Source organism: Canis lupus, chromosome 3, assembly GCF_048164855.1.
Source record: "Canis lupus baileyi chromosome 3, mCanLup2.hap1, whole genome shotgun sequence".
NCBI lineage: Eukaryota > Metazoa > Chordata > Mammalia > Carnivora > Canidae > Canis > Canis lupus.
This window is the reverse complement of record NC_132840.1, coordinates 33,538,338-33,559,992: the sequence shown is the minus strand read 5'-3', so window position 1 is coordinate 33,559,992 and position 21,655 is coordinate 33,538,338. Positions and strand designations below refer to the sequence as shown.

The 21,655-nt window shown below is 56.6% G+C and overlaps 1 protein-coding gene across 2 annotated transcripts in view; it reads left to right on the top strand.

Moving 5' to 3' along the window:
* Window positions 1–21,655, top strand: part of GLIS1 (GLIS family zinc finger 1) — a 223,809-nt gene that overhangs the window by 186,179 nt on the left and 15,975 nt on the right. For both annotated transcript variants that reach the window (XM_072820295.1, XM_072820294.1), the window contains 2 exons: window positions 16,333–16,494; window positions 21,084–21,194. In XM_072820295.1, the coding sequence (XP_072676396.1) occupies window positions 16,333–16,494; window positions 21,084–21,194 (273 nt within the window). The remainder of the gene's footprint in view (window positions 1–16,332; window positions 16,495–21,083; window positions 21,195–21,655) is intronic.

Genomic DNA, 21,655 nt, shown 5'->3' with positions numbered 1-21,655 from the left:
AAGAGGCAGGCCAGCAGCGAGGTGTTGGAGAAGCAGGAGCATTCTGTCGTTGAGTTTTTAAAATTCAATATTCATAGAAGTTTTATATGCTTGTGGTAGAAAACGTGGAAGACAAAATAGCATAGATTTTAAGAAAATAAAAGTCCTCCCTGCTGCCTCCTTACATAAAAAAGACTCTCAAGTTGGACCTCTGTGGGGTGCTCCTGGCTCCTTGAGTAAGATAGAAATGGACTTTATGAGGGGCACCTGGATGGCTCAGCGGTTGAGCATCTGCCTTTGCCTCAGGTCATGATCCCAGGGTCCCGGGATCGAGTCCCCTATCGGGCTCCCCGCAGGGAGCCTGCTTCTCCCTCTGCCTATGTCTCTGCCCCTCTCTGTGTCTTTCATGAATAAATAAATAAAATATTTTAAAAAAAGAAGTGGATTTTATGAACCATATTTCTAATGAGAAATTACTGCCATTCTGCTCCGGTAATCCTGGCAGCCCCAGCCTGGCTCACCACGAAGGGAGAGGCAGGGAGAGGCAGGGAAATGGGAGTTTGTAAGACCCAGTCTGAGCCAAGTTCACCAAGTCTGTGTTCCAGCATGTACAGTCATTCCAGAGATGATGAAAACCCACTGTGGTGCAGGCACTTAGCAAATGTGTTTTAAAGCAGGGCCCTTGCGGATCCAACCTTGAGTGGACCTGGAGCACCCACCAGAGAGCCCCAGCTGTTCGTGACATTCTGGAGGGCTAGATATATTGGGGGATTTGGCCTGGGTCGGGGCCTAAGATGTGGAACACTTAGATAAGTAGAGATAAGAGATAAGTAACACTATCCATCAGTTAAAGGTGGGAGCAGGCAGGGAAAAGTGGAGTAGAGCTAGGGACCCAGTAGTCTAGAGCTAGTTCTGTGAGGATGCAGGAGGAGATGGCTTGCTGTCCTTCCTCTGGGTGTGAGGGGGAGAGTACCTTTGAGCCCAAAGATTAGGGAACATTGGGCTGGGAGTCTGAGGACCTGGCTCCCTCTCTTGGTATCACCACTGACTTCATGGGCAGCCTTGAGCCAGTCTCTTCTCTTTCTCTGGCCCCCATCTCCTCATCTGTAAAATGGGGCCAGACTTCCCCTAACACCGCTGCCAACTCAGACCTATGATTTTAAAAGAACCTTTCTTTTTACCCAAGGATGGGAACAGACAAGGGTGACTAACCCGGAATGAGCAGATTGTTCCAGTCAGCAAACGTGGCTTGAGCCCATGCTGTGTGTCCAGGCCGTTGCTGGGTTGAGTAGTGAGAGGTTGGTCAGTGGGACCAACATCATCCTCTGTCTGACTCACACCCCCAGCTGGCAGGAGGAAAGGACGCAGAAGTCAACAGTTACAATCCTGACTCCTAGGGGCTATGATGAGGGAAGGATAGGACTGTGGAACCCCAGAGGAGCCTAGCCCTCACAGTGGGGGAATCAAGGAAGGCTCCCTGGAAGAGGCGGCATCTGAGCTGAAACTTGGAGGATGAACAGGATTTTACCCGCTAAAGGGGCAGGAGAAGGGCGCTCTGGGCGGAAAGTGATGGGAACAGAGGCACAGGCTGCTTGTTGTACAGCTGAGTGGAGTCTGTCCCAACCCCAGAGATAGTGGACCCTGCCATCTCTTATCTCATTTGGCCCTTATAATAAACGCACCCAGGAAGGCATGTTAACTCTCTTCAGAGAACAGTCTGGGCCCGTGAGGCTGAGGACACAAGCCAGGGAGCAGCAGAGCTGGAACTTGAACCTTGGTCTGCCTGACCCAAAACCCACCCCCATCAGCTGGCTCAGAAGTGTGTCTTCAGGCACTGCGCTGAGGCTGTGAAGACGGGTATAGGAGCAGCCCCCTTCCTGGTCCTCTGCACTCTTGGCTGCTGCGGGGAGTGGGCTGCAGCCCTGCCCTCCCCCGTCCAGGATTGTGGCTCGGACTTGCCTGTGTGTCCTCTGCCCTAGGAGGGAGGCCGCCCATCACCGCTATTTAATGAAGCTGGCCACCATCTCCGGGGGCTCTTCAGTCCTTCCTGACTACCATGTGTGTGACAGCTCAGTGATAGCACCCTGGGAGAAGGCATCTGTGCCCCTCAAGTGCATCCAATGGGGTGGGCCCCATCCATGCCTTCCTTGATCCTCAGATCCCCTCTAGAGGCCTTCATGTTGTCCCCATAGACTCCTGTGGGAGGGAACTGAGTCCAGAGGGAAGTCCTTTGCCCACATCACAGACGACAGGAGCAAACATCACGTCCAGACCTGACTCCAATCTCTCTGGCTCCACATCGAGGTGGGAGCCTCTTCAGAGTCCTGTTCCCCAGAATAGCTTACCCACGTCCACATGTAGAACTGAACAACCTCAGTCTACCTATGAAAGAACACACTGCCCACTGTGATTTTTTTTAAACTTTAACAAAACACAGTGGTATAAAATATAAAGTTAAAAAAAAAGTGACATATCAAGAAGTAGAAAGTAGACAGGGAAATACAAAGAAAAAAGGCCAAGTTACTCCTCTCTACACCACTCAGTAATACCCACTGTTGAACAATGCAGAGAAGTTTTCCAGAATTTTCTCTGTATGCATATATGATCATTACACTCTTTCCTAGAATGGAATCATACTGTATTTACTGTTTGTTGACTTGCCCTTTTCACTACGGTGTATCTTGGACACTGGTTATGTACACTTAGCTGAGCGAGCGAGCGAGCGAGCGAATGAGGAAACAAACAGATGGCTGGTGAGTGACCGAGTGAGCGACTGATTTGTGTCACCAGACAAATCAGGCTTTGTGAGCTGTGCTCAGACTGCCATCCTGAAGCCAGGAGAGTCTGACTCTGTTCTTACACTGACACCCCGACCTTGGTCACCTCGAACCTCAGTTTCTCCATTTGCACAGAGGATAACAGGTGGTGATGGTGGGTGTTCTGGCCGTGGCTGATGCTGACTCCGCAGCCTGCGAGGGAGGACCCTGCACTGTCATTACCACCCCTGTGGTGTCAGCTGATGCCGAATCCCAGAGCAGCTAGATTGTTTGCACCTGTCAGGGAGTTGGAGGGGAGTCACAACTTGAACTCAGGCCTAGGTGGCTCCAGAGCACCCTGTACCCCAATATGAGCCTGTGGGAGTAGAAAGAGCCTGCCCTAAGAATCCAAAGGGTCCAGAGCTGGGGCAGGGGGCCAGGAAAGCTCTGTCAGCCCTGCCCTCCCTGGTCCGCCTCGGTATCCCTATCTGTAACACGAGGTCCTCACATTGAGTCTTGGGTTCCTACACAGCCTGACCCAGCACCTCCTGCCTTTACCCTGGGGGCCAGAGTAGACACAGAGAGGAATCTGGCCCGGGACCTGCCCCAAAGCCCAGAGCTTCTGCAGAGGAGCTGCTGTTGGAGCTGAGCCCGATGCCTGAGGGAGTTTCAGGCTAAGGGAACAACATATGCAAAAGCTCCGAAAGTGCAGGAAGTTCCGAAAGCCCAAGAAAGCGATGTAACTGGAGTCTAGCTGGCAGGCCAGCAGATTCAGACGCTGGGCGGCTGGAAGCATCCAGACCTGAAGGCCTTGGGTTGTACCCTGAAGGCAGCAGGGAGCCATCACTGGGTTTTGAGCTGTGGCAAGGACAGGCTTGCTATCTAGGCACGTGTCTGACTGCAGGGTAGGTAGTGGGTTTGGGGGCAGTGGCCAGGGTGGAGGCAGGGAGGTACTGGTGAGGAGCGTGGCAGGGTGGCCATGTGCCTGGCACCGCCTTGGGGAGCGAGTAGTTGGATGGTGTCACCTGGGCGTCAGGCCTCAGCCCCTCCAGGACCCCCAGTTCCATCCCTCCCCACCGCCCCTTGAACCCCCGGGACCCCCAGCTCCTCCCAGCCCCTCCCAGGGCCCCCCACCCCCGCCACCTGGCCCCTAGCCCCTGCCCCTGGGGCCCCCACCCCCTCCCAGCTTGCTTGCCCCAGGACAGAGCTACAGACTCCTCAGTCCTCGGTCCCTGGACTGGGCCCGGGGGCAGCGCAGAGCCGCGTATTCTGTGCTGGTGCCCAAGTCCTCGCTGCGCAGCTCAGCACAATGGCATCCCTCTCGTTTTGTCCTCCTTCGTTTTAGGAGCCAAAGCTAAATGTTTTAATTTTACATTATTCCTGACATAATGCTAATGAGTTCCAGGCGTCCCCCTGAGTCGGGCTCAGCTCTGCGGGGCCAGGCTTCTGGGGGGGGCCCTGCTCCCCGGAACGCCCCTCCTGCCACCCCCTCGGTCCTTGGCCAAGTGCCTTCCAGCGAGTTTCTCTTTAAGGCTCCCTTCTTGTTTTGTCATATAGTTACACTTTCTTTCAGTTTCCCTGGTCTTCTTTCTCTGCTGACCACAGGGTGTTTGCGAGGTTGTCCGAGGGACAGGAGGCTCCCCCCGAGGGCCCGGGCCTGACAGCCTGCCTGGCCCTGCAGAAGCTGCATTTCCCCTTCAGGCCCCTGGGGCAACCCCGGGCACAAGTGAAGGGTGGGACACCTCCCCCAGATTGCTCCAGAGTTTTCCCGCCTGTGCTGGGCTGAAGAGCGGGGGAGCTGGGGTGCTCTCGGGGATCTGAACAGCAGCCTGGTGGCTGTTCGTGCTTGTATTTTTCCCTGCTGATGTGAAACATTTAATTCTTTCCTTTCCATCCTTGCTTTCCCACAGCCTGGTGTTTCCTAACCAGTCTGCTTTTTGTTGAATGCGGTGTAAGAACAGGGCTAACTAAGGGCTTTGGCGTCAGCCACCCCTGGGTTCAGTCCTGACGCCGCCCTTCTGCCCCGTGAGTGCCCTGAGCCCAGGCTCTCTAGGATCCTCTGTCCCCTTCTCTGTGAAAGACGATGCTGTGGCACCTTCGTGATCTGCCCAGGGTGCCCTGCAGATCCAAGAAGGCAGCGCACAGAGGGTGCCCGGTTGACTTACTCGGGTCAGGTTCCTCCAACTCCAGGGAAAGAGAATGAGATGTGATGTGGATGTTTTCCACGAACTCCCTTCCCATGCTGAGCACCCACACGCTGGCATCTCACGAGTACTGCCGTCTTCTTTCTTAGTTGTGTCCAAGTTCCCAGGTGGGGGCATACGCTGAACCACAGAGTCTTCAGGGTGGGCCCCACTGAGCCTTCCAGCGTCCCACCCGGTCTGTGGCCAGAGTGTACCTGTGCCCCGTCCATCTGGAAGGCTGCCTCAGGGACACCTCAGACTCAGTCTCCCCCATGGTGCTGGGCTTGGTACCTCCTGAGACATCTGGGGCCCTGCCCGTAGGGGGAGGGCCCTGCTTCAGGTTCCACAAGCTTAGCTGGGGGTGCTCTCGGCACACCCAGAGCATCCCCTCCGATGTCCCTGTACGAGCTGGAGCACTGTCTCAGGAGTGGGGACATAGGACGCTTTGCTCTTACTCCTGATAACACTTGTCCTGGCCTCTACTAATTGGGGATCTCCCCACCCTGCCCCACACTTCCCTCAAGGCTCGGTTGTTTGTTACTTGGGTTCTTTCATTCATTAGCAGATATTTACAAAACCCCACTATGTGCCAGGCCCTGTGTTGGGCACTTCTAGATGGGTGTGTGGCAGAAAGATCGTTTGTAATATTAACTATGCATGACTCAGATCTGTCTTCAGAGATCTTTCCATTCGGCCCTGAAGCCTGGGATGTTGAAACCCCAAAGCCAGAAGCTCATTCCTGTCTGCTCTGCTTTCTGCTAAGTTATCTCCTCCCTGAGGCACCTGAGTAGAGGCATTTGACAGATGAGAACTGAGGCTCAACAGGGAAGGGCACTGTCCCTGGATGCTGGCCCATGGGGCTCCCCTGTGGCTGACCAGCTGGGAGCCCTGCTTATGGCCGATGTCACTGCACACAGTGTAGCAGCAGTGGACAGAGAGGGGCCCTGGCAGCCATCCCAGCTATGGAGAGACCCCACAGTAGGCCTGTTGAGTCCCAGGCCTGCCTCCCCCAGGATCACTGTATTGCTGGAGGGACCAGGGAAAAGAGGTGTTTTGAACACCGGAAAGGTTTGCTGTGTCTCTTCGTAACATCTTCTCTCCAGGGGTTGGATTTCATTTGGGTTTTTTGTTTGTGTGACTTGTTCCTTATGGTAACTGACCTTCCTTCACCAGCTCGAGTGTAAGTATACAACCATCCCCATTCCCTCCCTCCACCGTTACTAAGCATCCATCATGGGTGTAGGCACTGGGTGGGATCGGTGGGAGGAAGGTGTGGCATGCTCACCCGTGGCCCCATTCAGGGTGTGGCCTGATGTTGGGTGCACAGGGTCAGCCCACCCTGGCACCCCTCCATTGATCAGTGGGGGGTGGGTTCCATGCGGGAGTGGGGAGTGGGGATGGTGCTGAGGCAGGCCTGCCCATTTATACCACTGGGCCTTAGGTGGCAGGTCCACCCAGGTTAGGGCTGGTAGCTTTAGGAACTGTCTCCAAGCAGCTCTGATGAACACAAAGCTTCCTGGTGGGTTCCTCCTAACACCAAGCACAGCCTTTATGACTCCCCCACCAACCACCATGGTCCCTACTACCCATACTGGCAGTCTGGCTCAACCCTGCCCCTGCCCCTCACAGGCCTAGATCTGAACACTGCCCCTCCAGGTAGGGGCCCAAGGCCTCCTATGACATCCTTGTGGGATCTACATCCCGGGTGCACACTGGACAGGTCGCTCCCACCCGCCTGTGACCTTAGATGGGAACTTTGCCTATTGTATATTTGTAATGATTCCCAATGATCGGACATGAGGTTTTCTTTCAGGAAATGGGTGGGAGGCCTGGAGTCTCCTTCCTCTCCCAAGCAGCCGTAGGACACTCGCTGGGTATCATGCACCTGCCACCTGTACCACTGCCCTGGTGTGCCTTCACCCGCATGGTCCCACCTGTCTTGGGCAGGCAGCCTTGGAGTGATTAAGCCCAGGGAAAGGAAGTGACCGATCTGTTACATAGCAACCTGTCACAGAGCCAGGATTGGCATCGGGTCTCCAGACCCTGATGTTCTCACAGATGAACCCATCCCTGCTATTTCTGTTTGGAATTTGGGGGAGGAGCCAAAAAGGGGCCTGTCCTGTACCCAGCTACCAGGGCATGACACCCTGTTGTCCATAACAGACAACTGAGACCAGGAGAGTCACCCCGTTTGACAGTGGGAATGCAAAGCCTCCCAGGGGCCAGGAAGAAGAGGGGCCAGACCTGAGCCCCAGCTGTGCTGGCAGTGGGGAGATGGCAGGTGTTGCTCATTTGAGGGGAGGGGATGTCGAAGCTGCTGGCTGGATAGGACCCTTTTGTTCATCGTGTTCCCTCTCCCTCCTCCTCCCGAAGCAGCACTTGGGGCCTCACTGCAGCCTGTACAGTCAGATCCTGCACCCCGCTACAGAGGTGTCTCCTCAGCTAGGGAACCAGGTGCTCCTGCTTGGTGGCTGGCTGTGGAGATGGGTGGGGTGGGCGACCATGTGGCTCTCTGGCCTGTGCCTGCCTGCCCTCCCGGAGGTGAGCTCCTACGGGCTAGGCCGGGCAGCGGGCACGGCCCCAGGGTGTGTGCAGTGTGGGCCCAGTGTGGGTGAGCAGCAAAAGGTGTGCACCAGCACCAGGACAGTGGCCAGGCGGAACTTGGTCCCCGGCACTCAGAGCATGGCAGAAACAGGATGAGGGAAGGATTTGAGGAGAGGAGCAGACATGAGGCCTGAGCCCAGCCTTAGAAGACAGGGAGGAGCAGACAGGTGAATAGAGGGACCTTGTGTCCAGGGAACGAGCCCAGGCCCAGGTGCAGAGGCAGGAAGGTGTGGCTTGTGGCTGAGCAGGGGCAGAGGATGGAGCACTGGGCTATAGGTCACTGTGGCCACGGGCCATTCTTGCCCTTGATTTGGGTTCTCTGAGGCCACACGTGCCCTCCCCGAAGTCCAGCCAGCCCAGCTGCCGAGGGAAAGTTGGGAGATACAGTAGGCCCCTGAGGGCCGCCTAATGCTGTGGAGAGAGGTATGTGGGGGTGAGTGTCCCCAGGTCTGGCCGGGTTGGGTGTTTCAATGCTGTGAGGCACGTCTTCATCCATTGACCTCTTGGAAGCCATTTGTGGATATGGTCTCTGTGCCCACACAACGTACGAGGGGTGGGCCAATATCTGCACGAGCTGTGCTATGCATGGGGCTGTCATGGGTATACCGGGGTGCAGGAGTGGGTGTGTCTGAGCCTGTGGGGGGCCTGGGGCCTAGGCATCCTTGTGTAGATGTGTGAGCGTGTACACGCCAACCTCTGTGTACCCCTGACATGAGTCCTGTGTGTGTGAGCATGTGTGTGCATCAGTGCTGCATGTTGTTGTCCTGGGGTCCTGTGTCTGACCCAGGGCTTGGTCGGGAGGGGAGGTGTCAGCAGTGCGTGTGTGTCAGGCTCTCCAGGCCTGTGGCTGGGGGCCGGGCCTGTGTCTGTGGCAGCCTTTCCGGGCTGCCCGCTTTCCGCCAGGCCGTGAGCCCTCGCAGAGCCGCTCTTCACATCTCCCGAGACGTCTAGCCTCTGCTCCACACCAGGGACTCCCCCGGACCCTCCCTGAATACTTGGTGAGCAGGCTCTGTGCCCCTTTGCTCCTCCTAACTGGGGGCTCCATGCATCCCCGGAGGGTGGCTTAGCTCTCTTGGCCTGTGCTTGTTGGGAATAAGAACCTACTTTCTTGCCCAGAGACTTTGTGCTGGAGAGATCCCAGCCAGGTGCCTTCAGTGCAGTCCTGGTGAGGTAGGGATAAGGGGTCTGCAGCCCTCGCCCCGCCTGGGAATCTCCCAGGGGCAGGTACACCCCGACTGGCTCAGAGGTGGGACGGGGAGGGCGGTGGTCCCTGAAGTGCATTCTCCCTTTGCTCTCTGTGTCCACAGCACCTCCCCACTGGCCCGCCAGCCTCTCAGGATGGTCATGAAGCCGCAGAGGGCTGAGCAGGTGTGAAGAGACCCCCACACGGGCCTGGGACCTTGGTCATGGCTGCCCAAGACACTAGTATGGCCCAGGGCATGGAGCTCAGGCCCTGGAGGCAAACCCCAAACTCCATCACTTGGGAGCTCTGGGAATCCAACACCTAGACTCCCTGGGCCTTGCTGTTTGCCTGTGTGATGAGGGAGGGATTGTCCCAGTGTCCTGATGGGACAAAGGAGATCGTGTTTAGGAAGAGTTTGGTCCAGTGTGAATGTAAGTGTGAGAGCTGCTGTTCCGGTCCCAGTTTCCCTCCTGCACACTTCTGACAGCACCTTCATTTATTCAGACAGCCCTGCATGCCCAAAGCCCAACCAGACCTTCGTGGGCTCACAGAGCAGAGTCCAGGCTCGTGTCCTCGGCCTCACCTCCCAGGACTCTCTCCATATCTGTCCCTTGCCTTCTTGCCTGGACCCCCTGAGCACAGGCAAAGCCCAGGCTCTGTGGAAACGCCCATGGAAACCCCAGGGGCGCAGAGGACAATTACCTCAGGGCCAGAGTCCCCATGCCAGGGTGCAGGGGGGGAGAGGAATAGACCCCCGCTCCCGGCTAGCTGGCCTTTCAAGCTGGCCAAACACAGAATTATTTGACATCTTGGAGAAGAATCTGGCACCACAAGTCCAAATCATTGTTATAAAGTAAGTTAAAAGTTTGCACAAATATGAGAAGTTGATCCCTGAATGGCCTGCCAGGCTGTTGTAACCCAATATATTTTACCCTTAAACCAGAAATGTGTTTGTTTAGAAGCAAGTCACTGGCAAATGCCAAAACTGGAGGCGTTTCGTCCCCTGCCCCCACCCATGCCCTGTTTCCCCAAACCCCCCGCCTTGCCCTTTATGTCCACATTCTTAGCCAGAGCATGAGAAACTGGGCCCTCTCCCGTCTCTGGGCCACAGCAGCCACAGGGAGGAAACTTGACATTTATTAGGCACCCACTGTGTGCCAGTTCCTCCCCTGGGCATATCCTCATATTTACTTCTGACAGTTGTCAGTGGTGGCCCCATTTTAGAGAGGAGACAAAATGAGGGCAGAGAGGGCACATGATCTGCCCAAGTCTGTGACTGCCGCTGGCAGGGCTCTGGCACAAACTCCAGTCTGCGTGACTATGCTCTGCGGCTTGCAGCACGTTGCCCCTGCACCTCACATGGGGAACAGTGTCCTTGCTCCTTCCCCAGGGGCCGGAGGGAGAGAAAATCTTGCTCAGCACCAGCCGCATGTCTGGCTTAGCCACCCGAAAGAAGAGGACAGACGGCTAAGTGGGGTGGGCTCAGCCCTGCTGGACCTGACCTCTGACCCAGGGCCCTCCCCCTCACCCAGCCAGAACTTAAAGGGTCCTTGGGCTTGGCCTGCACAGGGATGTGGTGGCCCCTCCCCAGCTCCTGGGATGGCTCCCCTGGTCTTTCATCTCCTGCCCTTGGTTCTGCGAGCAGCACGCAGCCGTAATGGATTGCAGTGGACTTTTTTCAATTAGGTTCTGATTTTCCCCTGCCTGTTACTATAAAATTCCAGATGGTCTAGGGCTTCACGGTTCCCAGGATATTTTCCCCCGTTATTTTAATCTTCTTTTGTAACATGCCCCACATGTGGAAACTGGGCCTTTCAAGACTCTGCGCACTCTGTGCGCATCAGCCGGGGCTCTTTCTTCTCTGCTGCGCCGCCTCGTTTTTCCTTTCTGGGTGGTGGCATCTCGTCTGTCAGAGGGGCCAGCAGGAAGGGTGTCCTCCTCTCCCAGCGTCAGCTCTGCATCCTGGGCTGGGCCTAGTCTTTGCCTGGAAATGGAACCCAGGATGTGGGCCTGGTTGGAAGTCATCGTGAGAGCTGCTGAGTGCAGCCCCAGTTTTGGTGCTTTACGTAGGGCTCCTGGGGCCGTGGCCCAAGTGTTTAAGGATGCAAAGACACAGACCAGCACATCAGCCAGACTCGAGACCAGATCCCAGCTCTGCCGGTTACTAACTGCGTGACCTGGAGCCACTGGTGTCACCTTTCTGTGCCTCATCCATACAGTGGGGCTAGGAAGGAGGCTTCCAGCAGAGCGTGTTGTCACGGTTAGTGACACCACGTGAAACACACGCAGCAGCCAGCCTTTGGTAGGTGTCTTGGAGGGTGTCACCTGGCCACTTAGATCATTCTGAACTCACCCCACTGTCGCCTGAGAATATATTTTAATGTTCATACATTTTAAAGTAAATAAGAAATATCTAACACCCATTCTTACGTCTTTCTAGACAGATGTCTCTACGGCTTTTCCTTCGCCTGTGTCCTCTCCCCTCCGAGGCCACAGTATTGGCTTCTCTGTTGCCCATGGCACGTGGGCTTTTGTTTCTGGCCAGATGAATCCATTGTGTGTTTGGTTATTTGAGCTTGTGTATTTCAGATTCACCCCAAATAAGACAGAATAGTGCACACACTCTGTGGCTTACAGAGAGCACCCACCTACCGTGTGCCCAGGGTGTGCCCAAGCGATGCCCCCATTTGTGGTTGAAGAATCTGGGCTCTGACAAAGGAACTTGCCCAAAGGTCAGAGTCCAGCTGGGAAGTGTGGATTTGCATCTGGGCTGCTCTGATGCTGACACACAGTGGTGTGGACGCAGGAGTTGGAGGGGGCAGGCACCACCAAGCCATCACCAGGGGTCAGAGCACACCAACCAGGATGCTGGGGCAAGGATTCATGCTCACCGAGCACTCGGAAATTGTGCAGGATTTAAGCAGGGAGGGAGTCAGCCAGACCTGCTAGGTGTGAGTCTTCGTTCTAGATACCAGATACCATATGGGAATGAGTTGGGAGCAGAGGGGCAGGAGGCAGGATGGTAGCTAGTGCAGTCACCTGGGGTGAGCAGTGCTGGGGTGTGGACCAGGGCAGCAATGAAGAGAAGAGGGTGCATGTGAAGGGTGTTTTAAGACGTGGCATCTCCCTGGTTTGGTGGCTTTTTGGATATAGGGGCCAGAGAGGATGGAACAGGTTTCTGGCTCAAACAGCCAGGTGGGAGGTGGGAGGTCAGAGGCAGGGGAATCCAGCCAGCGGAAGTGGCACCAGAGTCCCCCAAGTGAATAGCCTCATGCCACGTCATTCCCTAAGCCACATCAGTGCACAGGGCTGTTTCAGTGCTGTTTTGGGGAATCAAAAATCCCCAAACTCATCTGCATCAGAATGAATCACTATTCCATGGATTGTAATGAAGGGAGCTCCCCAAATCCCCATTTCTACTTCCACCTCTCCTTCCCCTCTTCCCTTCATTCCAGCTTGGCCAATCCTCGGCTATCTCCAGAATGTTCCCTACCCTCCCAGTCTTCCCACCCTGTGTGTCCAAACCCTGACTGGGGATCAAGTCCTGGCTCCTTCAGGAAAGCTTTAGTGACCCCGGGCCTTCCCCAGCTGGAAGCCCTCTGAGATCAGCCCCAAGAAGAATTCTCTTTTGTTTGGAGCCTTTTGTGGTCTTTTTTTTGCCTAAAGTCCCCACTCTCAGCATGTGGCCAGGCACACAAGGGCAGCTGAGCGAGGCAGGAGGATATGAATCAATGTGCAAAAAGATGACGATGAAAGTGAATCCCAGAAGTAAGGATGTGGAAGGGTGGGCAGATGCATGAGAAGTAATGGGGTACCAGCAAGCCACGATAAAGGTGTGGGGTTAGGTTGTGGATAGTTGGATGGGGGTGCGTGAGTGACTTTCAGAGTTGTGGGCTTTGCCTGACACTGCTACCTTGTGTTGAAGATCAATGAGTGACTTCTTTCTACAAGAGATGGCAATTCTGACGGTGGCTTGCCCTTCTGGCACAGTAGGAGCAGTTCCCTGTCTACCCCTGTTGCAACAGAGTGAAGGATGTCCCAGGAAGTCTGCTCCGCAGGGTTATACACCTGGATATTAACAGCAGGAGGAAGGGGTCTCTCTAGGGCAAAATGCGCCCTAGAGCGTCAAGGGATTGGAGTGTTCAGGGAGGAATGTCAGGAAAGCCTGTGTGTGTTCTCCCTGGGGGGTGGACCCCATGGAAGCATCGTTACACCTTAGGGTCACAAAGACTTCAAGTCAGGGATGCACCTGTTGGCGCACCTGTTTCTGATGCAAGACCTATGTTTCCATTCTGGCAGCACCTGTACCCCCACACACACAGCCGTGGGGGGGGGGCACCTCCCTGTGCTGCCCTCCAAGCCCCCCTGTAGCCAATGGATGGGGCTCTATCAGGCCATCCCCACCACAAAGGCTGCCTCATTTTCATTAGAGGCTGTTTCTGGCACCCAAACAGATTGACAGGGAAAGAGTTTTAGGGCCAGACCAATAGCAAACCTGTCAACCAGAGCACTCTGTTCTTTAGGTCTAGGGTCAATAAAACCTGACCTACACTGGTGTCTTTTCTGAAGGCAAGATAAGAACAATCACCACCAGGTGATTATCACCATAATAGTGATGACATTTATAGAGGATGTCCTGTGTGCCATGTAGATAGGCATATCGCCTTGCCCTCACACCAGCTCCAGGTGCTGGTTTGTCTTCATTTTACAGAGAAAGAAACTGAGGCACAGAGAGGGCACTGACTGGCCAAGATCACAGGGCTGTCTGCTTTCCAAGTCTCAAAATTTAACCCCAGGTTGTGCTGCACCAACCCTGGAAGGCCTCGAATGCTAAGGGGGTAGATTGGATGTCAGAATGTATGATGAGCTTGGAGAGTCTTGGGGCGGGGAGTGACCCCAGTGACAACACAGGACCCAGCAGAGTGAGCTCACATAAGTGTGAACTGACGAGTATGCCATCCTCCTCTCTGCCTCTGTTGGCCGTCTGTGTGGTGGATGAATGGGGAGGACCTGGGAACCCTTGGCAGCGGCTGCAAGCAGAGCCCATGCCCTCGCAGTCCCTGGCACATCCGGTGCTGGCCTGACAGGGGCGTTGCTCCGCAGTAGCACCTGCAGCATCATCACCCTGGAACAGTCCTGATCAAGCAGTGCCACTTCTCCACCTGCTGCTGCCTCTAGTTCTACCTGGGGGTTGGGCATCCCATCAGGGCACCCTCGACTGCTGCTTGTTGTACCCCAGCCTGTGACTCAGCTCTGGGAGGTCCTGGGGGTGTGGGGTAGGACAGGGCTGGGCCAGTGCACATAGGCAGGACACAGACAGGGGGTGTCTGGGTACTTTGATGAATGCTGCAAGGAAGAGGGTGCTTTCACAAGGGTACATGCTCCCCAAGCCTGGGAATTTCTGTTCTCACTCCCATTGGACTAGGTTTCTAACCCATCCTTTGTCCCATGAATGAGAGAGATGCCAGCCCTGCCCTCAAGGAACTCCCAGACCGTTGCTAGAGGCATGACAAGAAGGCAGCGGGTGGGCAACAAAAATCGTCTTAACCCATAAGCTCAGGGTGTGAGCAGGGAGGGGCCAAGGAGACCAGGGAAGGCTCCTCGGAGGAGGCAGTGCTTGAACACCATGAGTAGACAAGTAGACATCTGCAAGATGAGTGAAGGAGGGAAAAGCAGCGCGGCCTCGTGCAACACAGAGGCTGGCCGGACAGGCCTAAGGGCCTTGTAGGGGAACGGGAGGACCTGCTGTACCACACAATAACCCGGACCGGTGTGGCTTGAACGTCCCGCCTCGGAACCAGAGGTTTCACGTGGTGATCCCGGCACGGGAGGAGGAGCTCCTGCTCCTCTCCTTCAATGTCTACCCCTGCGGTGCGGGCCAGAGGAGGGCAGAGGGACCAGCTGGGTGCCAAGAGGCAGCCGGCTTCCCAGCTGTGACCCCTTTACCTCATTTGGGGTGAGCTTGGCACTAGGCCATCACAGGAGAGCAGAGGAGTAGCTTGTGGCCTATTTACTCCCCAAACAGGATTTCCTCCTGGTTTTGATGCCTGGAAAAGGCACATCCTCTGGGAACAGGAGGCGGGACGGTCTCTAAAACCCAGCTGCGGGCTGCCTGCATTGGATGAGCCCCAGCAGAGCATGGCCAGGCGTTGTGGCCACCTTCAAGGGAGAGACAGGGAGGGAGCCCACCCCAGACCAGTCGCTGTCCATCCTGAGTCCCCATCCTCACGTCTCTCCTAAGCTGGGGGATGGAGCTCATGGCTTAGGCAGAGGAGCTGGTTCCTCTGGTTTCCTCCTCCTTGAGGGTCACCTCCCCCTGCCCTAGGAAGGCAGTGGCCGTAGCAGAGCCACCTGGCTCGGCGTCAGATATGGCCTGGGTCCTGTCTTGGCTGTGTCACAGCACCGGGACCACCACGCAAAGCCTCTGGCTCTGAGGCGGGAACGTTGAGGCCACACCGGTCAGGGTTATTGTGAGGTGCAGCAGCACCCTGCCCCATGTCGGGTGGATAGAGCGGTTCCCCCTCCCACCCCCTGGTGCACACCACGGGAACGCCGGCCTGGCTGGACCCGCCGGACAGGAGAAGCAGAAAGAACAGCCGATCACACCGATCACACGCACACACCAGGGAGGGTGCCACAGGGCGGCATTCGAGCCAGACTTTGAAGGCTAAAGGGGGTTGGATGGATGGTTATGAGACAAAGGACGTTCCTTGCTGAGTGACTTGCCAACAAAGGCTCTGGTGGCCCAGTGGGCTCAGGCTGTTGCGAGGACGTGGGAGCAGCCTGGGGCGGGGGGAGTGTGGGGGTGCGCAGGGCTTCAGGCAGAGCAACAACTGATTCTACCCCACAGAGCTCCTCAGGTGGTCTTGGGGACGGGGTGTGGGAGGAGTGCGAAGTCTGGGGACTCTGGGAAGAGAGGGGGGACTTCAGCCAAGGCTACGGGGCGGAGGCCGGGGCAGCCTGCGGCTATGGGAGGAGGCACCGTGCCTGTTGCTCTGCCCACCCCCGCCCCGACCGGGGCCATCGCCATGTCTGCGCCTGCTGCCTGCCCACTGCCCAGCATGGGGCCTGGTGCCTGGTGGGCACCAGACAAATGGCCAAATGATAAATCAGACCCTGCGTCTACAAATTGGTTGTTATTCTGACGGCAGTCAGCACTGATGCCACACTCCAGATGGACAAAGCCCTTGGATAGTCAGGGCCCCCCAACCTTGGAGCCTTCACGTCAGCCCTGAGTGGTGGTCACACCGTCATAAGTTTGTAGGCAAAGAAATGAGGTCAGGGGCGCAAAGCCTTCCTAAAATCCAGCACATGCTTGTGCTGGCAGCAGCACATCATTTCCTTGTGCCACTGAGGAGCCTTCCAGATCCAGAGATGGAAAGACTACTTGCTTCTCTAGCCCAGAGACCCTTTCTAAGTCACGGGAGTGTTTTTTTCTGGCCCCACCAGGGTTTCCCAGATGGAGTCTGGGTCCCGGTCCCTTCATGAGGAGCTAAAGTGGGGGGTTTACCTAGAGGCCTTGGGCAGGATGGGGGTGGACAGGGGGCAGAGGATGCTGGGGCCATTTCTAGGCTGGTGGTGGGCTGTCCAGGGGCTGCAGAGCACCCCTCACTCACCTCTCCCACAGTTTGAAGGCTGCAGCAAGGCCTTTTCACGGCTGGAGAACCTCAAGATCCATCTGCGGAGCCACACGGGTGAGAAGCCATACCTGTGCCAGCACCCAGGCTGTCAGAAGGCCTTCAGCAACTCCAGCGACCGTGCCAAGCACCAGCGCACCCACCTTGACACGGTAGGCCCCAGGGCAGAGGCCGAGGGGCAGGGGGGAGGTGTGCACATTCCCTCACCTGTGGGATGCAGGGCCATGGCCAGGGTACACGCGGAAACCTGCTTTCGTCCTAAGCCCTGGACAGTCTGGGCAGGATGACTGTCTGCAGGGAGAGAGGAAAGCCCTTTCGTTATAGGGTGTTTATCCTATAGATAGGAGCAGTTTTCCATCTCCCAGTTGTGACAAATGTATCTTGACATTGCCAAATATCCTGAGGAAGAGGAAGTAAAGTCTCATGAGTCGAGAGCCACTACTTTAGCCTGTGGCTCCTGACCTGGGCACCAGTGTCAGGCACAGCCCCGTGGAGAGAGTGAGCTCGCCATCCTGCATCCTCTCCCCAGACCTGTCAGCCACCCCCAAGCAGGCTTGCGCTGCCCTGCCCATCCCACACCTTCCGTGGAGACAGGCCGGAGCCTCTCTGGGGCTGCTCCTTACCCCTAAGCACAGTGGGTGAGAGGTTGAGGTGAGCAGGGCATGAGACTGTAGATCTGGGCCCCAGATACCTATATGTCCACTCCCTTTCCCTTGTTTGGGCCAAGCAGCGTGATAACCTGCAACTTTGTCACAATGTTGGTGCATACAGATCTCTGCGGTTGGCAGAGCACTTGCTAAAACATTGTCTCCCACGATCTCATGCTGACCCTGCCAGCCAGGGGGTCACTAACCCTTCTGACAGGTGAGCAAAGCAGGCCTCCAGGAGGTTCGGTGGCCTTCTTGGCTGGCAGAGCCAACTCGGAACTGGGCCTTGCATCTGCCTTAGAGGGCCGGTGTGGGGGTGCGCAGGCAGCCTGGGAGGACCCTAGCCCCCATGTATAGTAGGAGACGGTCTGCATCTGGGCTGCATGTCTGGGCCCCCGGCCTGTATCTCTGCTCTTTGGGCAGATGCTTGGGAAACTCTGCTGATGGGAGGCTGGGAGGCCTGAGTGGCCATCTGGCCCAGCCTGTCTAGTAGACACACATGTGAGGAAACAGAGGCCCATGAGAGCAACTCACTCCTCCAGTGTAGGTTGGAGGCCACAAAACAGCAGCCAGGGCTGGAGGCCCTCTGCTCCAAACCCTTTATTTGAACCAGAAAAAGCTGAGGACACCAACACCCAGAATTTTGGGGGCAGGGGGTGGCAGAAAACAGAGCAAAGCCACGTGTTGGGTGCCGATTGGGCCCTGGGCAGAGTGTTCTGTTCTATACGTGTCTTTCACAACCAGTATCACATACACTTTCCCCCAGTTTAATGCTGGTAACAACCCATGAGGTAAGGGCCACTATCCCCATCTTGCAAAGAAACTGAGACTCAGATTAAGTCACCGACTTATCGCACAGATGGTAAATGGCAGCGTCCAGTGGCCCTTGCTGGAGAAGCTGGTGTATCAGCCCCCCTGGAGAGGTGGGCTGAGTACAGGGGACAGGATAGGAAGGAAGAGCCCTGTCCCCAGCTGAACCCAACCCTTCTCTCCACCCCTCCCCATCAGGCTTCATTGTCACAGGCTGTGTGGGGCCACGAAGTGAGGAGGCATTCTAACAAACCCCTGCCTTCATTACGTTCTCACAGGTCCAGCCCTTGGGGCCCTTGGCCCCCACCCAGGCTCTGAAATGTGCAGTTGGTGCCCACGCCCCCTGGTTATGTCTCTCAGAGACCACAGAGCAGCACCAGGCCGCTCTGCACACCCAACCCCCGGCCTGAGCAATGTCCCTCCAGGCCTTTCTGGGTCACCTACTCTGACTTACCCCCTTCCTCCCTCCTTCCTTGCTGCATTTTCTGGACCCAGCCCCAAAGCAACAGGCCTCTCGCCCCCACTTGCTGTGTGAACAGAACTGAGAGGACCAGGTCAGGTCAGGCCCAGAATGAGCCCACGGGGTTATCTCAGGCCTTCATCTCCCCAAAGGTCCTGGTGAAGCCCTCTAGCTACAGCCACCCAGCCCACCCCCCACTCCTGCCCATCCCCACGTAAACAGCACTGGCGATCCTGCACAACTAGATTGCTTTCCCAGCATTCACAGCCCAGAGGCTAGCAGGTCAGCCCTCGCAGGCTGCACCTTGTTTTCCAGGAGGGACCCAGTCATCTTCCCAGCTCCCATCTGGCTCCAGAGAACGTGGGATTCTCCCCATAGGGCAGGAAAATGGCAGAACAGACTAGCGAGAGCCAGCCAGGTTTTAAGTCTGGCTCTCCAGACTCAGTTTCCTCAAACACCCACATCAGGAGGAGACATGGGGGAAATCAACTGAAATAATGCGAGTATAGACCTAACATGCAGTCTGCATAGCAAATAGGAGTCGCTCCTTTCCCTCCTCTGACTCGCTGACTGAATGCTGAGCAAACCCTGCCGAGTCCCCAGGCACTCGGTGTGGACTTTGAGTCCTGACGGCCACTGCCCTGGGGGGCGAGCCCCTCTCCTTTCCCAGACAAGGGGAGGCCTCCTTAGAGAGCCTCATGGACATGCTCTTACTGTGAGATCTTGGGCAAAGCGTCAGCCTCTGTTTCCTCGTCTGTGCTTCTCCCACAATAGGTATGGGGCTGAACTGAAGGGTACTGAGCATGGCCCTGCAGGGCCTTGGGGGCTGTTGCCCTCCATCCTCACCACACCAGCACCAGTGTCCTTGTTACTAACGAGGCTTCAGAGCCACGGCAGTGACTCCAGGCCTGGGGCTGGGCGGCATGCGGCTTGGGACAGCCACAGGGTCTCCTGAGGGCTCGCCGGGGAGCTGGGCTGGAGGAATGTTCTGCACACGTCAGGCCCTGGAAAAATAAACACGGAGATGGGCCTTGCGCCCTTTCCAGGCTAGTGCGCCTGCACACTCGGAGCTCTGTTTGTTTGCTTTTTGGCAAAAGCGTGTGGATTTGTATCAGCGTCCCTGAGGGATGGGGCCTGGGGCAGGACCGAGCCGGGCCCACAAGAGAGAACGTGTATGTGTATGTGTGTGCACGCATCAGGGTGGGTGCAGATCCCTAGGAGAAATGGGGCGGTGGGGAGGGGTACGTGTCTATGTGTTGCGCAGCTGGGGAGGGGCAGGTCTGATGCAGGCCCTCCACCCTCCTGCCTGTACCTTCCTCTCGGCCAAGCCAGCCTCTCACTTCTCTGTCTCTTTCTTTTTGCTCTCCTCCGTTTCTTTAACCTGGCAACTGTCCGTGGCAGCTCCAAGGTATGGTCGTCTCTTTCTGCTTGCCCCTCCCCACAAGGTCCTTGGGTCTGTGGTTGGACTGGCCTGTCCTTGGGCCAGCAGGGACAGGAGTTGCCTGAGGTCAGGGGAGGTGGTGGTGGTTGGAGGGGTTCCGTATGAGTGTGTCTGACAGGGACATAGCCACCCCAGTACCTCAACAGGGAAGCACCACCTTCTCCAAACACCCTCCCATTCCCTGCAGCCGCTGTAGAGGTCAGAGGGCCTGGAGAAATCAGAGCCACTAGGTATATTTAAAACGGGAAGCCCCAGCAGCAGCTGAAACCCCAAGCAGGGTCCTGTGGGAGACCCTACACGAGAGCTCAGAATTCAGCTAGAGTCAGTCCCTGGGACCTGAGACCAGTCAGAGGGACCATACACAACCCCCCAACCACACCTCGCCCCCAGCCCCCAAGGAAATGCTCCACCTGGTGGAGAAGGACATTGAAGGAACCCAGCAGTACAGGGTGCTCAGGGCTGCCCGCAGGAAGATGGAGGTAGGAAGGAGATTCCAGGAGGGCTGGGCAGGTGGGCGCACAGGGGCAGGGGCAGGAAGACAGCTGGGAACTTTGGGGGCCGAGTCCCAGAGGGCCTTCAGTGCCGGGAGGTGGGCTGTGTTAGAGGGCACAAGGGAGCCATGGAGAGGATTTCAAAGGTGAGAGAATGGCTGGGGCTGTGAGAAAGGCCCTCTGGCTGTTGGGGGAAGGGAGATTGGAGGGCAGTATGAGGCTCAGGCAGGAACAGCAGAGGTATGAATTGGTTCTAGGTGAGCAGTGCCCAAGAGCAAGATTCACAAAGGGCACAGAGACACACACACACACACACACTCGCCGCCGCCTCTCCAGGCCTGTGTCTGAGATCCAGCTCCCTCCCTGCCTCCAATTTCTCATGAACCCAAAGCAGTCTGGCGTCTCTGAACCTGCTGTAAGGTGTGGTTAGTCACTCGTAGCCTGGGCCTGCCATACTGCAGCTTGGCCCTGTGCTGTCCCCTCTCTTCCCCATCCCTGCTTTCCTCCTCCTTCCCCCCTCCTCCTAGGAGCCGCTGTGCTCCTTGTCCACCTGGTGGGCTCAAAGGATGTGCTTTTCTCAGAGCCAGTGTCAGAACTGGGAAAACCCTTAGAATTTCGTTGGCCCCATTTTACAAGGGAGAAAAGAGACTCAGAGACGGGAGGTGACTTTCCTGAGATCCCTGAGGTTCCGGCATGAGAGGAGAATGGAGACACAGTCTCTCCTTCACTGTGAGGCCCAAGGGCAGGGCCAGCTGGGTCAGACCCCTCCAGGCTGGGGGCACAGGGGGAGGGATCTGGTGTGAGCCTGCAGCCTGCCCCCTCCCTACTGCGGATCACACAGTGCATGACCTCGGGCCTCCCTCACCCCACCTCCATCCCTCTGATGTTCCAGAAGCCCTACGCCTGTCAGATCCCTGGCTGCTCCAAGCGCTACACGGACCCCAGCTCCCTCCGCAAGCATGTGAAGGCCCATTCAGCCAAAGAGCAGCAGGTGCGTAAGAAGGTAAGACAGTCCCCCTTCCAGGCCCAGCCCCCCCAGGCCTCCAGACACCTGTCCAGCAACAAACCAGGTCTCCGCACGCCTTGCATGCATTCACCCTTCTGCACACCCAAGGATGCTGCTGTCCATCATCCATGACCTGCCTCCCACCTGGCCGCCAAGTTCACTTCCTCACCTGCAGCCGGCCAGACATCTCTCCACCCCCAGACCATCCGCCAGCTTCTCTGTCACCCATCTGCCATCTCGCTGTGGCTCACTCAGACCCAGTGTAGGCATCAAGGATAGAAAAATGGAAAACTATGTGCCCTCCTCTATTGGGGACCTGAAAGAGAGAGACACATAAAGAGATCCTTCAGTAGAATATGAGAAGTACAGCAAGAGTGGTGTGCAGAGGATAATCAGGGGCGCAGAGGAGGGGGCCTTAGCCTCTCAGAGTGGGAGTGGGAGGGTCCACGGAAGAAATG